This window comes from Ylistrum balloti, unplaced genomic scaffold (genome assembly GCF_031769215.1).
Source record: "Ylistrum balloti isolate Yb309-2 unplaced genomic scaffold, AGI_CSIRO_Ybal_v1 Utg371048, whole genome shotgun sequence".
Lineage (NCBI taxonomy): Eukaryota > Metazoa > Mollusca > Bivalvia > Pectinida > Pectinidae > Ylistrum > Ylistrum balloti.
The window spans coordinates 277,163-292,712 of NW_026782580.1; the positions used below are offsets into that span (position 1 = coordinate 277,163).

Consider the following 15,550-nt stretch of genomic DNA (forward strand, 5'->3'; position numbering starts at 1 on the left):
GAGCCCTGAGTGAGATACTTGTCCTAGTAATGTTACACCAATGAGCCCTGAGTGAGATACCTGTCCTAGTAATGTTACACCAATGAGTCCTGAGTGAGATATCTGTCCTAGTAATGTTACACCAATGAGTCCTGAGTGAGATATCTGTCCTAGTAATGTTACACCAATGAGTCCTGAGTGAGATATCTGTCCTAGTAATGTTACACAAATGAGTCCTGAGTGAGATACCTGTCCTAGTAATGTTACACCAATGAGTCCTGAGTGAGATACCTGTCCTAGTAATGTTACACCAATGAGCCCTGAGTGAGATACCTGTCCTAGTAATGTTACACAAATTAGTCCTGAGTGAGATACTTGTCCTAGTAATGTTACACCAATGAGTCCTGAGTGAGATACCTGTCCTAGTAATGTTACACTAATGAGCCCTGAGTGAGATACTTGTCCTAGTAATGTTACACCAATGAGCCCTGAGTGAGATACCTCTCCTAGTAATGCTACACCAATGAGCCCTGAGTGAGATACCTGTCCTAGTAATGTTATACCAATGAGTCCTGAGTGAGATATCTGTCCTATTATGAGTTCAGTAATGTTTAGATGCTAAACTGTTTCACAGGTACCTACTATTTTATATTTTTTCTCGCAGCAGCAGCAAAAACTTCAAGACCAGATGCTACAAGAACTAAATGACCAGCTTCAGATGAACATGCTGCAACAGTCGCAGCTGATGCAGCAGCAGCAGCCAGACAAGTCCAAGGTTGGTAAAGGTCAGCTCCAACAGCTGGCTCTTCAGCAGCAGCAGCTAGTCCAGCAGATTCAGCAGATTCAGATCCAACAACGTCAGTACCTTCTTGCCTGTCTTGTCCAGCCCTTCGGCGTTCCTCAAGGTGAGTTATTTCCCTCCCAACCTTGTGGAGGATTATCCCTTTACCTTAATTGCTCATTTCTGTCCTGATAATAATGGAAATTTAAAATTTTTAGTTATAGCTCCCTAAATATGACTAAGGTTAAAAAAAGAAAATACTAAGCAATGTTGGTTAGAAATGACCCAGTTTTTCAGGCCTAATGATGAGTTATTTCCTGGAAAGCTACTCTACTATTTACTCTCTTATTCTTTAAAATACTCTTTAAAAATTCTTTTAAATACACATATCATAGTTATGTTCTCATGTATGCTAAGAAATCATCTTAAATGTCATAGTAAAGAATGTTTTTCACAAGACTTGGTGAACCTGTCTAGGGAGGCCAGTTCTTTATTAAATAGAATTGGTAGAAATAACACCAGACAGACTTTAAAAAAAAAATTCTCGAACATTTCCAGACACACCTTTTCATGAATGACGTCATTATATTAGCACCGAGTGATCCTGTGGTAAAATCATTCTAATTGCCTCCAATTGACATTAGTGATAATGTTTTATTGAGATCAGTCTAATCACCAAGTTTCTTTCATATGAAACAATAAAATGGGTTATGTCTCTTCTGAAACTTTTCTGACGCCAACAATGAGCGTTGGAACAAAAGCCCTTATGAAATATGAATAGGTAACTGTGTGTTTATTGATGCAAAGTGAAGTTTACCTTTATCCGCTAATATTGTGTATACAACTTGCTTACCAGAATCCCCTGGAACATCATAACAAACCATGAAATATTAATTACTGGTTTTTTTTGATGATCATTGCTCTTAAGATTCACAAATGGGAGAAAAGCTTGTTAGCCGTTGTTTGTGTTGATTATACACAATCAAGTGAAAAGGAAAAATACAATGACATTACAAATATTAAGTCTTTGGTACCTGCTAATTGCATCGGAACCAGAGTGTGTCAGGGCCTAGACAAGAAGGTCACTGTTCGAGTATGGCAATGGATTAGCAAGGTTATTAGGTATTCACTAACATTGCTTTGGACTTTTGATGCGTGACGCACTAAATCATTCCATCAAAATTCAAAGACAGAAATTCCCTCCTCATGATCTCTAGTTACTTCCCCTTACAGTTTCCTTTTCCTCTGTCCCTATCTGAACTTCTATTTTCTGTCCCTTTTCATAGCCTCCCACCTGCAATGCTACTCTTCTGTGTCATGTGCAGATATTTTACATTTTCTCTATCCTTCCAAAAGGACTTTACTCACACCTTCATTGTAATTTGTAACCTTTTACCTCTCCCTTAGTTTTGACAGTCCAACACTTTATTACAAGTTGTTTCACAACCAGACTCTAGACTTTCCATTAATTGGTTCCCAGCTCCTTTTCTGTAGTGTTATACACCTTTTGGCTGATTACCCCACCATTGACTTAAGACTGTCCCTTAATTGGTACCCAGTCCCACCTCTATAGTATTAATAACTACCTAGCCCCACATCAGTAATGTTACACACTTATTAGCAGATTTCCCTATCACTAAATGTTTTCATGTGTATTTACCACTGACAATAATATCTCACACAAAATGCTGCATTCATACACATCTACATTCATCAACTATTCATAGTGTTCTTTACTTCAATTATCAGGATTGATCACATGCATTGTCTAGTTATAGTCATGGTTTTGAATAAGAGATAAAGTAAGTGTTTTGTAAGTACTTTTCTGTCTGTCTCCTTTACCATTGATATCTGTCTAGTAACAAACTGTAGAGTACTGTGGATCCAGCCGAATGCAGAGGATTATTTAGTGTAAAAACTATATTACAAGAAAAAGGGGTCCCAACTTATCCAGGATTATTTAGTGTAAAAACTATATTACAAGAAAAAGGGGTCCCAACTTATCCAGGATTATTTAGTGTAAAAACTATATTACAAGAAAAAGGGGTCCCAACTTATCCAGGATTATTTATTGTAAAAACTATATTACAAGAAAAAGGGGTCCCAAATCATCCAGAGAAAAAGGTTACCATGTGATAGTATAGAGGGGACAGGGTCCCCACTAATCTAGAAAGTAACTTTACTATCACATAATGTATAGGGAGTATACAGTGTCCCTACAAACCCTTACAAACCCTTTTAAATTAAAGATTTCAGGAACATGTATTTCAGGGAACTGGCATATTTTGAACGGAACAGAAAATTGAAATTTTGTTCAGTGAGGTTTTGCATCCAGCTGTCAGTTTTTCTAATTTTCTAATGTTGATAGCCACTTCTCCTCAAGGGAGTTGGCCTATTAGGTGGAATAGGGTCTATCTTAACAATCCTCCTTCTGATTAGATCAAGCAATATTAAATGGAGACCAAACAAGTTTAGCAATGCAGACCCTTTGGCCTCGTGTTGCTTTCTCTGTCTTCTTTTCTGATCTTTCAAAAAACTCTGCAATCACTTATATTGCATTAGCACTTAGATCAGTGGACTGCTGTCAAGTGTACGAATATTGGTATAAGTTCTGAAACTCAGCTTGAAGAATGGTAGGGTACAACTTGTGTGGGTTATATAATCTGGCTTTTAAATATGTTTATTTTGGTGCAGTCCCTGTTTGAAATTATCACTTGAACACCAGTGCATCTGATTTTATGCTTGTTTGTTAAAAAAAAGTAATGACAGAGCTAGCATTTGGAAAAATAACCTTCATACAGAATGAGTTGACTATAGCACTTGGTTTTTATGTAATAAAGAAAAAAAATTTAAAATAGTGTTATTGTTATGATGGCTTAGACTAGGCAGGAGGTGTTGTGCGGTACATCTCCCCATCAACTCCTGGCTGGTATTTACATGGGCAACATTTTATACAAAATCAATAATACATCAAGTACAATTTTAAGATAAAACCCTGTGAAAGGAAATATAATGTCAGCAGCTGAATACATAGTATAGTTGATTATTTTTCCAGGTCATCAGCTCTCCTCATCTGGGCTTGTTTATTTCTTCAACAGAGAGCCGGTGCAGGCTAGCTATTTATACCATAGTTTGTTTACGCCATGTTGGGGTGGCCAACCTATTTGTTTACACAGTTGTTAGTCATTCAAGAGCAGTTGTTTACCAGGCTTGTTTACAAAAGCTTGGTTTTCCATACACATTGGCTATTAGCATCTGACAGGGCCTTTCCTGTGTATATCTTGTAAACATTTCAACTTATAAACAAATTCCAGCATTGTTTTCACTCTGGAAACATTTGCACACACTGGTTGTGTGCTCTAGGCCAGCTTGGGCATCCTTGTCTGTCAGGCTGTCGGTAATGATCCCGACCATGGATTATAAAACCTTTGTGCCAAGTGTTAGCAAAAATATACAGCACCCACAAACAGGAAATCTGTAATTTTCTGTTTGTTAACTTTGTGCAGAAGTTATAATTCAATCCAGAGGGCTTTAACACAAACAGATACCAACCTGTGATTAAACACACGTTTGCCAATCGGGGAGGGCAGAGGATACACAAGCCAACCTGATGAGTTTCAACACTGGAGCAGGCAGAGAAGCTAAATTAGTGTGACTTAATTTTTACAGCTGGAGCTATGTAGATATATATATATACATTTTGAAAATAGTGCAGAGTCAGCCCTTTTTGTTTCAATTAGTTGTTCAAATTAGCACATGGTATTGATGGATCAAGAAAGGGATCAAGGTCATTTAGCACAAGGATTAGCTTGACCTACTTATTATCTAGGTCATTGGATCAAAGTGAAGGACAAACTGACATACCCATTGAATTTGTGATGAATGGGTTCAATTGACAGTATTATATTTTAGGTCAAGGTCAAAGTGGACATGTCAATTTTATTGTATCAAGGCCAAGGTCATGTCCATGTCAAGCTTCGAATTCAGTGATCCATTTACGACATTCAAAAGGATTTTGTGCATATAAAGTGCAAAGGTCAAGCAAAGCTTGTGGTTCAAAGTACATCCTAAAGACATTTTGTTACTAGGAATACTCAACAACAGTGGGAACATAAGCCATGTCACTTTTGATGGACAGGAATCTCCTTTTCCCATCCATGTACATGAGTGCAACTAGACCATTTCTCTTACCAGGTATGATGTCACCGGGGGAGATACAGCAGCTATGGAAGGAGGTGGCTAGTCAGTCGGGCTTGGATGACATGAAAAACAATGCTAACGGTGCTGTTCCAACGTCACTGGGCGGTGGATTGCCATCTCTCTCCTTCCCAACCCCACCTACCAGCTGGGCAACCAATGGCATCACAGAAACCTACCTCAACCAAGGTAGGCAAAACTAAATTTTGAACAAGAAATCAGAAGTGATGGCAACTTTTATAGCAACACTCCTGCATGATTTGGTTCCTGGAATTCTTACAAAATCTAGTAACACATACATGATCTGGTTCCTGGAATTCTTACAAAATCTAGTAACACATACATGATCTGGTTCCTGGAATTCTTACAAAATCTAGTAACACATACATGATCTGGTTCCTGGAATTCTTACAAAATCTAGTAACACATACATGATCTGGTTCCATGAATTCTTACAAAATCTAGTAACACATACATGATCTGGTTCCATGAATTCTTACAAAATCTAGTAACACATACATGATCTGGTTCCATGAATTCTTACAAAATCTAGTAACACATACATGATCTGGTTCCATGAATTCTTACAAAATCTAGTAACACATACATGATCTGGTTCCATGAATTCTTACAAAATCTAGTAACACATACATGATCTGGTTCCATGAATTCTTACAAAATCTAGTAACACATACATGATCTGGTTCCATGAATTCTTACAAAATCTAGTAACACATACATGATCTGGTTCCATGAATTCTTTCAAAATCTAGTAACACATACATGATCTGGTTCCTGGAATTCTTACAAAATCTAGTAACACATACATGATCTGGTTCCTGGAATTCTTACAAAATCTAGTAACACATACATGATCTGGTTCCTGGAATTCTTACAAAATCTAGTAACACATACATGATTTGGTTCCTGGAATTCTTACAAAATCTAGTAACACATACATGATCTGGTTCCATGAATTCTTACAAAATCTATGCTGTAATGTGCAAATAAAAGGTCCATTTTTCTAGCTTTTGATGAATGAAATCTGCTGTGTATTTCAGGCAACTCTTCCCTCGGCCATTCCACAGTGCAGGTTAAGCAAGAACAGACAAGTCCTACATCATCTTACCATGCATTATTCCGTCACTGCCTTTGTAAATGGCCTGGTTGTGATACACATTGCGAGGACTATATTAGTTTCCTCAAGTGAGTTACATTACTTCCCATAGATTTCAGATTAATCGCTTTTATTCTTGAAAATGGGACTCTTTTTGAGAAATTAACAATTGGAAATTAGGTTCAGGAAAGGCATGGATTTTTCTTATATGTTTTGTATGTCTGAGAACTGGTTGCTTGTTACATTCTGATCTGATTATTATCTTAGACAATTTTAACCACTTCACTGAATGCCTTCTGAATATTTTGAATGTTTCACTGTTTTGTCAGGACATTCAAATGTTATAACTGTTTACTTCTTGTTCAACTTTCCAACCACCTTCCCTCCATTGAGTTACAGATATAGTGAGCTATAACACATAAAACCAAATATAGACTTGACATAAGCATATCAAATCTGCATGTCAGTAAACAGAAGTATAACTATAGTCATGTTTGCTTGTTCCAGGCATCTGAGTGCTGAGCATACTTTAGATGACCGGAGCACTGCCCAGGCTCGTGTCCAAATGCAGGTTGTCAGCCAACTGGAAATCCAGGTAGGTTCAAGGTGATTGTGTTAGATATGGAATGTCAGTCAAAGCCTAAATTCTTTTTCTTGACCCACAGTGTTAACATAGATTTAATGTCATTATGTAAGGCTCATGGTCATCACTATGCTAGGTGATTACTGCATACAGTGACATTGTAAACTTTGGCATTAACTTGGTTTCTTTTTTTCTTTTTCTTTTTTTAAGTTTTGAAGATTTTACAAAATGTACATAAATATATACAAAGTATTCGTTTTCAAACACACTCTCAATTCAATAAAAATTATTTTTCTTATCATCATCATGCTTTAACCAGTTTTCATAATATTTATAGCATTAGGTCAATCTATGACATATTTAGTGACTGTGCATGAGGCATGATTATGTATTTTGTGTAAATTGGCGACTCATTATTAAGGTCAGTAGGTCAATTTATGACGTAAGTGACTGTCTACTCAGTATTTGGGGCAGTAGGTCAATCCCTGGTGTTAATAATATTGCATGGACTATGTCACCTGTGGAGGCAACTTACCTGTTAGTAAGTCAGGAATCAAGTGTTGCTTTTAAATGTCAAAGCTTACTATGTGTGCTGCAAATGAAAATTGTTCACACTAAGTCAGGAATCAAGCGCAGATTTTTAATGTCACAGCTGACTGTGTGTGCTGCAAATGAAAAATGTTTACAGTTTATTAGGATCTATACTGTAGGGTTGAATTTATTGATATTTCAGGTAGCACTTACACATAAATTTAAAACTTGATCAGCTCTGACAGACTTGGTAAAAACACTGACCATTTTGACTCTACAAGTGAAGTGTTTTCCAGCTAGCTGGTGCAGAGTCTAGTGACCTAAATGACAATCAGTCAAATGTTGTTAATTGCATATACACTGCTAACAACTATATTTATCACTATTGTACCATTATAAGGCAGCTGTGTTAACCTGATAATACTGCCAACTGTGCTCCTATTTGAACACTGATAATTAGGTTACTAATTTTTGACGGAATACTGTTGCAGGTGAACTGGAATTGAATATCATATTGGCATCAGAATAGCCTGGTTGCTATGTACAGTTTATGTAGTAAACTGTTTTCTCTATATCATTCTCTATCATATTTGTCTGGCAATGAAATATGGGCCTTGATAGTTGAAGTAGTTAAAGTGTTTGCCTTGGCAACCATAGTTGAAGATTTGAGGTGCGTGGTTTGACACTCCATACCAGTTGCAGTTTGTGTTTCTCAGAAAGATGAGAAGCTAACTAGTCTGAACTGATGTGGGTGTGTCCTCAGGCAAGATACTTCATCCCAATTACATTGGATGAGTCTCCTGTATGTTGTGAAATAGCCACCAGCTACTATAAGTAGACACTGTATGAAAATGACCCTAGCCATTCATGGGGCAATAAATCCAATTAAACAAACAAATACCCATATATGCTTATAGTACCTGTCCTGTATAATATTTAGCAGAATAGTCATAGTACCTTTCCTGTATAATATTTAGCAGGATAGCCATGGTACCTGTCCTGTATAATATATAGCAGAATAGTCATAGTACCTTTCCTGTATAATATTTAGCAGGATAGCCAGGGTACCTTTCCTGTATAATATTTAACAGAATAGTCATGGTACCGTTCCTGTATAATATGTAACAGGATAGACATGGTACCTGTCCTGTATAATATGTAACAGGATAGTCATGGTACCTGTCCTGTATAATATGTAACAGAATAGTCATGGTACCTTTCCTGTATAATATTTAACAGGATAGTCATGGTACCTGTCCTGTATAATATGTAACAGAATAGTCATGGTACCTTTCCTGTATAATATTTAACAGGATAGTCATGGTGCCTGTCCTGTATAATTAACAGGATTGCCATAGTACTTTACTTGTATAATATTGAACAGGATTAAGATGTTTAAGTAAGTCTCAATTTTTTAAACAAATGACAAAGCTTGTGATATAATAACATTTGTACATTTATGATTTTTATTGTTCAATTTCTTTATTTCACTTTAATTTCAGTAAAGTATATTAGTGTCAATGTAGACACTGTTACAAATATATAGAAGAGATGTTAACCATATTACGTGTTTGATTATAGTTAACACGAGAAAAGGACCTACTACAGGAGATGATGAAACACCTACATATGAAACCTACAGACAGTAAGGCACAGTCTGGGCTGCCTGTGTCATCAGAAACAACACAGGTGCTTGTCTTATCACAGTTCATCTTGGTTTAAAAACCCATTCTAAGGAACACTATTCAAAACAAATTTATAGATAGGCCATGTACATATCTCCAAGGTTATTTGAATGTAAATTAATGAATATGTGAAATAAAGAATTATTTCAGATTGATAAATCATGCCACAAGTCGGATGATATTAATAATTTGTTATCACCAAGACAGACAGCTGTTTGTTTAACAATTTGAATAAATCTTCCGAAAGCCTGGAATTCCGATAACTTTTCCTGTGATATGAATTTATGATAATTTTTCCTGTCAAAGTACAACAAAATTTTAGTTACTGAATGTATTCAAAACAGAACCTAAGGTAGAGTTCACCAGATTATCAGAGTCAATGTTGATGAAGGTCTCACCTTAAAGATCTCATGTTGAAGAGCTATGAGACTTAAATGATTACAATGTTGTATTTCAGAAGTCATTGACCGCACATTCACCTCCTATCACCTCGTCCAATCTGCTCAATCAACTTCCAAGTCCCAGCAGCAAGTCGGTGACTGTGTCCACATCCTCCAGCCCACTAAAGCTGCCGCATCTTCCCTTGTCCATGTCTGTCTCAGCTCCTCCTACCCCAGTTGGCCTGGTTGGTAACCCCATGTCCCTGCCACTATTGATACCTCCTCCCCTTGGTCAGACGCCCATATCGAAACCGTCAACTCCTCTGTCACAGGCAGCATCCCTGCCTACCACACCCACCAGTGCTGGTCCGATGAGGAGGCGAGTATCAGACAAGTGTAACCTGCCCATATCAGCTGAAATCCAAAGAAACAGAGACTTCTACAAAAGTACAGATGTTCGCCCACCGTTCACATATGCCTCGCTGATACGTCAGGTATCTATCACTTCAGCACTGTTGATCATTCTCAGCCTTTCTGTACTATCAAAAGCAAACAATTTCCCTTCAATGAGAATTTATATCAAAATGTCTTATTTTTTGGGGGTTAGTTATTGTTTTCAATCCAATCATTAAAAGATATTAATTTTCATTAGAATAACCTTCTTTTATTTTTGTGCCTTAATCAGGCAGCTACGAAAAATGATGTTAAACGATGCATGTTTCATTCTTCCAGGCCATTATTGAGTCACCACACAAACAGCTTACCCTTAACGAGATCTATCAGTGGTTTCAAAATACATTTGCCTACTTCCGCAGGAATGAAGCTACATGGAAGGTACAAAAATATTTAAAAGTAGAAGCTATTATTACAAAAGTCTGAGATTCAAGGACAAGTAAGATCTCTTGTATGCTTTCCTGATTGAAGATGTTTGAACAGAGAAAAAAATCTCTTGGCAATACCTATTTCCTATCAACATTTTTAATATTATGTGCTTTCACAATCTTACAATCTTTACAAACTAGTCATTAATTTATCAAACATTGAACTCTTTGTATTGTAAGTTAGAGGCTTCCATACTGCAGTATTGTAATTATTTCTTTTATAGAATGCAGTGCGACACAACCTCAGTCTACACAAATGTTTTATGAGAGTGGAGAATGTGAAAGGAGCAGTTTGGACAGTGGATGAAATTGAGTTCTACAAGAGAAGACCTCAGAAGTTGGGAGGGTATGTCATTGTTTGCTTCTCCTATTATTCTGTTATCAAAAGACAGATGTGTTTGTTATCAGCTGTGTTGAGTTTTGGTATTAGATTTCTGATGACACCCATTTTAAGGTAGCTTTGTTATTTGTGTCCTTTTAAAAAATTCCTGAGATTCACACCTTTACATGAATTTATAATCTTATATTAAGCCATCTCCATCTCTTTGGTATATTAAAATATCTTTGTAATTATGTAAATAATAAATAACATTTAATGTTTTGTGAACAAAGTTTTGGATAGTACACATGTAAAACTGCAAAAATAAAGAGTCTCAAAACTCACTAAGTTTACAGTAAGTGTAATTATGGTAAACTATTAGCTGCAATACACTGCTCGACTAGAGAAACTTTTCTTGTAATAACTTGATCAGTTGAGTAAGCCAGAGGTCTTGAGATTTTAATCCTTTGAACATTGAAATAAATGATGAGCTCTGTTTCATTAGTTACAGCTCTGTAATCATACATGGTTTTTGTGTCCGCCTACAATAATCATTTTGGTTTTGATCCTAGCATTAGACAGGGCCATAGTTCCCTAGCTTCCTATCCTTACATCGTATTGATTGGTGCATTACGTATGATATATCTGTATTCACCTGTCAATTTAACTGCTGATTAATTGTTACATTTCGATTTGTTGTGCTTGCTGCTCATATTCTGATCAGCTCTCTACATATCAAATTAGACTGAAATATATATTTTGTATTGATTTAGAATCCTATTAATTCATTTCCGTGTCGGCCTTATTAAAAGTTTATTTATGACCATGATGGGACTATAATATGTAGCTTGTATTCCAGACAGTCGTCCAGAAAGATGGACAGATATACTGTTCAATACCTGTCACTGCTGTACTGATTAGCATTTATAAAACTCTTCCAGCTAAATGTTGTCATTGGTAGAGTAATTATCTTGTGTCCTATATATGGACTATGATGTGACTTTCTGTCAGGTTATGTGAGAGAGCTGTATTATAATTATTGATTAAACAAGTGAGCGACATGCTCTGAATTCATGCGCATCTTTTGTGATTGAATACATGTATATTAATTTTTCTATGAATAAAGCACCTAAAATTGCTTTCCTTTTTTTTGTTTAACAATTCATTACATTTCTTCTAGCAATATATTTATTTAAAAAATTCAGAAAATGTGTCGTCCTGGATATTGTTTTGTAAAAGATTTGTATAGAATTCCTTAGGAAAATTCAGTCATAATAAAAGAAAGTTAATTATCAGAAAACGTAAATGTGAAGTATAGCATTCAAAACTGAAATGAAATTTTAGGGCATTTGTTAGGAAATCTCCAGGAACTGACCTATACTGACCTATTGGAAGTATTTAGCTGAAAACTGTAAATTAATCATCATGATTAAATTTTAGTGATTGAATTATGATATAAGTATTGTAATTTTGTTGAAAACTTTTTAAAACCAACTCTGAAATAGATATATGATTATAAGTCTTTCCCATTGTCACTTTACAGGAATTTATCTAAAAGCCCCTCTATGCAGAATGAACATTCAGTGTTTGGTGATAATCTCAATGCCAGTTTACGGGTAAGTACTAAAAGCATACTGACTGTCTTCATTGTCATTATTTCCAGGTTTTACATTGACGAAGACTTTGCTCTTTCTTCTTAACTCTTTCATTCCTAAAACTTGAATTATGAATTTGTTAAAAGTAAGTGCTAATGGGAAGTCATATGCACTTATGTTTTGTTGTTTTTTGTGTGCAGATTTACATGAGTTGCAAATCCAAGATTAAATGTAATTTGATTGAAAGTACAAGTCAGCATATTTTAGATTTTGAATTTTTGGTTTTGCTTGATTTGAAAGGAAAAAAACAATAGTAACATTTTGTCTGAAGGGTTCAATGAAAAGGCTATTAAACAAAACTATCTTTAAAAATGATCTGATTGATTTTAGTTTCATGTCAATAATACTGAATTGGAAGCCCTGAAGTTTTCCCTTTTGCTGTAAATATTTTAGAGTAAGTTTCATTCTTTTATCCTAATAAGGAAGTTTGTTGTGTGAAAGTTTACAGCAGCTCTCATTATATAATACCTTCTATCTTTTACTTAGGTGGCACTAGAGCAGGCTAACAGCATGATGAATCATCAGATGTGTAATGGTAATGTGTCTGTGGATGGTGTGGAAGACCTCTCCATGAAGTCCAGTCGAAACAGCAGTTCTGACAGTCTAGCTAAGCTAGAACTACCTCCTAGGTATGTGTAGATATCCTCTTACCATCCCCCTCTCCCTGCTCTCACTCTCACCTGTGTTTTCTTGTTCCACTTTCTCTGCTTTACCCATGTCATTTTACAGATTCCACTTCCCCTAATCCTTTTTTCCACTTTTCCACCATGATTTTATCGGTCTTTCCCCAAGTATTTTGTTCTGTCCTTTTGTCATCTGTTCTCTCATTCTCTACCCTATCCCTTGCTTTTTTCTTTTTTCTCACTTTCTTCCTCAAATTTGATTTGTCTGCATTTCAAAAATCAAGATGGCCACTAAGACTGACTTTTGTTAAATGGTCATCACAAACCAAACCATTGAAATTGGTGCTTACTGCTCTTAACTTTTCACGGTGTTCAATACAGATCAGGTATACATTGACTAGTTAGTCCATTGGGTGAGGGTATGGACAGGTTAGTCCATTGGATGAGGGTATGGACAGGATAGTCCACTGGGTGAGATTATGGACAGGTTAGTCCATTGGATGAGGATATGAACAGATTAGCCATTTGGGTGAGGATGTGGATTGGTAGTCCATTTGGTGCATTCTTGGTCCCCATCGACAGTCAAGCTCATTGCTGTACCATCAGTGGATTAAAAAAACAAAACAAAAAAAAGGCCAAACCTGATGTGGACTGAAACTCAGACTGTTCCTTGCTTCACATGTCTAAGTTCTATTGTAACAGACATATATATATATATATAGAAAATACATGGTCAGTGTCTTAAAATATAAGCTGTGTTTTGGTGGTGAGGGTGAAAAAAGGCAAAAGTATAAAGTCACTTTTGTCTTTCTGTCCCAAACATTGATTGAAAAGCTTACCATTAAGATGGAAACAGTTTTTTGTTCAATCTGTGTTTACCTGACCATCACGATATGCTGAATTTTGTCTGATGACAGATGCAAAAAGCATTGCTCTGCACAGAAATATAGTTTTAAATTTCATTGGCTATAACAGCAGTTTTATGAATTTTCATAAATCAACTTGTTCATTACAACATGTAAAAATCACTCATTTCAACTATTTCTGTTTCTAAACGTAATATTGAAGTAAATTTAGAGAGTATTTCCGTCAAATTACTGCACATGCTATAATACAGCTGTTCTCTGTCACTGCCGAATACAGCTGAAATATATGTGGCAGGCGTATTCTGACCTTATATGACCTAGGGTATTATAAGGACATCAAACTGCATGTAAACACTTTAATTTCTGTTAGACGCATTTAATTTATTATATTTGGTGAATGTTCATATTACATAAAGGGGGAGGGGGCATATACTGCAAGCAAGGTTTTGTAGATGAAAATCATTTGTAGTGTTTGATGATCTAACAGTATGAATTTGAATTATCTTTGCCCATTTTTTTTATTTGGTATCATTTCCTTGGAAAGGTTCTTTGCATACCATTTTAATGTAATTAGTCATTACATTCTGTCTACCTGAACAGCAAGTGTTGGTGGAGGGGGGAGGGGGGGGGGGAAGACACACAAAATAATTGAATAATTGTGCTTTAAATCATTGTGTTTATAGTGTACAGGCAAGGCCTGTGCTGACCTGTCAGTGCCTAAGTTACTCATATCATGTTATTGTGAGGAAATGACAAGCTCTTGACATCAAATTTATCGAAAGAACAATGATGCTTTTATCATCAGATAAGTTCAACTCCAAAATAATCAAATTTTTTAATTGAAAGGCATGAAAATTGAAATATGTGCCATGTTGCTATCTGTTTATCAGAACAAACAAATGTCACAGATTTTACATAGAAGTCATTGATATTCAAGGAGTTCAAAAGGAAATATTCTTTCTTTGTTACATGGAAAATTAAACAATGGAAATGTTTGACAGGGATTTAAAATAAAAACAAAGTATTTTCATCTATTAATTCACTATCTAAGAACGCCTGACAAGGGATTTAATTAATAACAAGAATCAAAGGATAGAGAAGTTGATCTGATCTCGTTTGAGGCCAGCTAGCTGTCAATCACTTATTGATGGATGTCAGGCCATGGATAACGGAAGTGGGCATGTCAGTTCATGACACCCTCGTATATACTGCTTACTGATGACTGTATGCAAATTAGAATCAGGTTAGTTTATTATATGTCATACAGATCAAACTGTTCACTTTGTTAAGCGGGTCAGTATTGACATTTGCTAGACAATCATAAGTCTTTTATGTATAAGGAGATGTATCGCAAATAAATAAATTTCACAAGGATCTGTCATAACTTGCATATCATTGGCATGCTCCATGGCATAATAAATAAGGCAGATCATGACTTAACATAGGTCACAGTACCAGTCTATAGATACAGTGATATATAAATACATATATTAGCTGAGGCGACAGTAAAAGATGAGTTGGCAAATCCAGGTATAATAGCAAATACATCCCATAAATATCAGAAAGTATGTTGATAAATGAGGGGGGCTATTTTTACTCATGAAAGTGGCGTGTGTTTGTATAATTAAATTTTTCATAGTTGTTAAGCGGAAACAAGATGTCATCAATATGACTTTGACGTGGTGAGGGCGGTTGTTTAAACAACCTTTTCATTGACCTAAGTATCACAATAATATTAATGTTATGATGTTAAAAACAGATACATGTTTTTTTTACTATCAGTTTTCTATATGTGGTAATGGATATCAGACTTCATAGTAACCTGTCCATTAAAAAACATTTCACATCATCTATCTGGTTTTATTGTTAATGTCAATTACTGAGATATTAAACCATTAACTTAGAAAAAACAAACAAAAATGTTTAGAAAAAGTTACCAATTTTATAAATAAA

General features: G+C 35.6%; 1 protein-coding gene across 1 annotated transcript in view; it reads left to right on the forward strand.

The window, feature by feature from the left end:
- The window catches only part of LOC132560316 (forkhead box protein P1-like), a 40,216-nt gene that overhangs the window by 20,907 nt on the left and 3,759 nt on the right, over positions 1–15,550 (forward strand). Inside the window, exons 4-13 of the mRNA XM_060224987.1 lie at positions 644–884; positions 4,955–5,146; positions 6,019–6,163; positions 6,582–6,669; positions 8,770–8,877; positions 9,331–9,747; positions 9,986–10,087; positions 10,359–10,480; positions 11,997–12,069; positions 12,595–12,737. Coding sequence (XP_060080970.1) covers positions 644–884; positions 4,955–5,146; positions 6,019–6,163; positions 6,582–6,669; positions 8,770–8,877; positions 9,331–9,747; positions 9,986–10,087; positions 10,359–10,480; positions 11,997–12,069; positions 12,595–12,737 — 1,631 coding nt within the window. The remainder of the gene's footprint in view (positions 1–643; positions 885–4,954; positions 5,147–6,018; positions 6,164–6,581; positions 6,670–8,769; positions 8,878–9,330; positions 9,748–9,985; positions 10,088–10,358; positions 10,481–11,996; positions 12,070–12,594; positions 12,738–15,550) is intronic.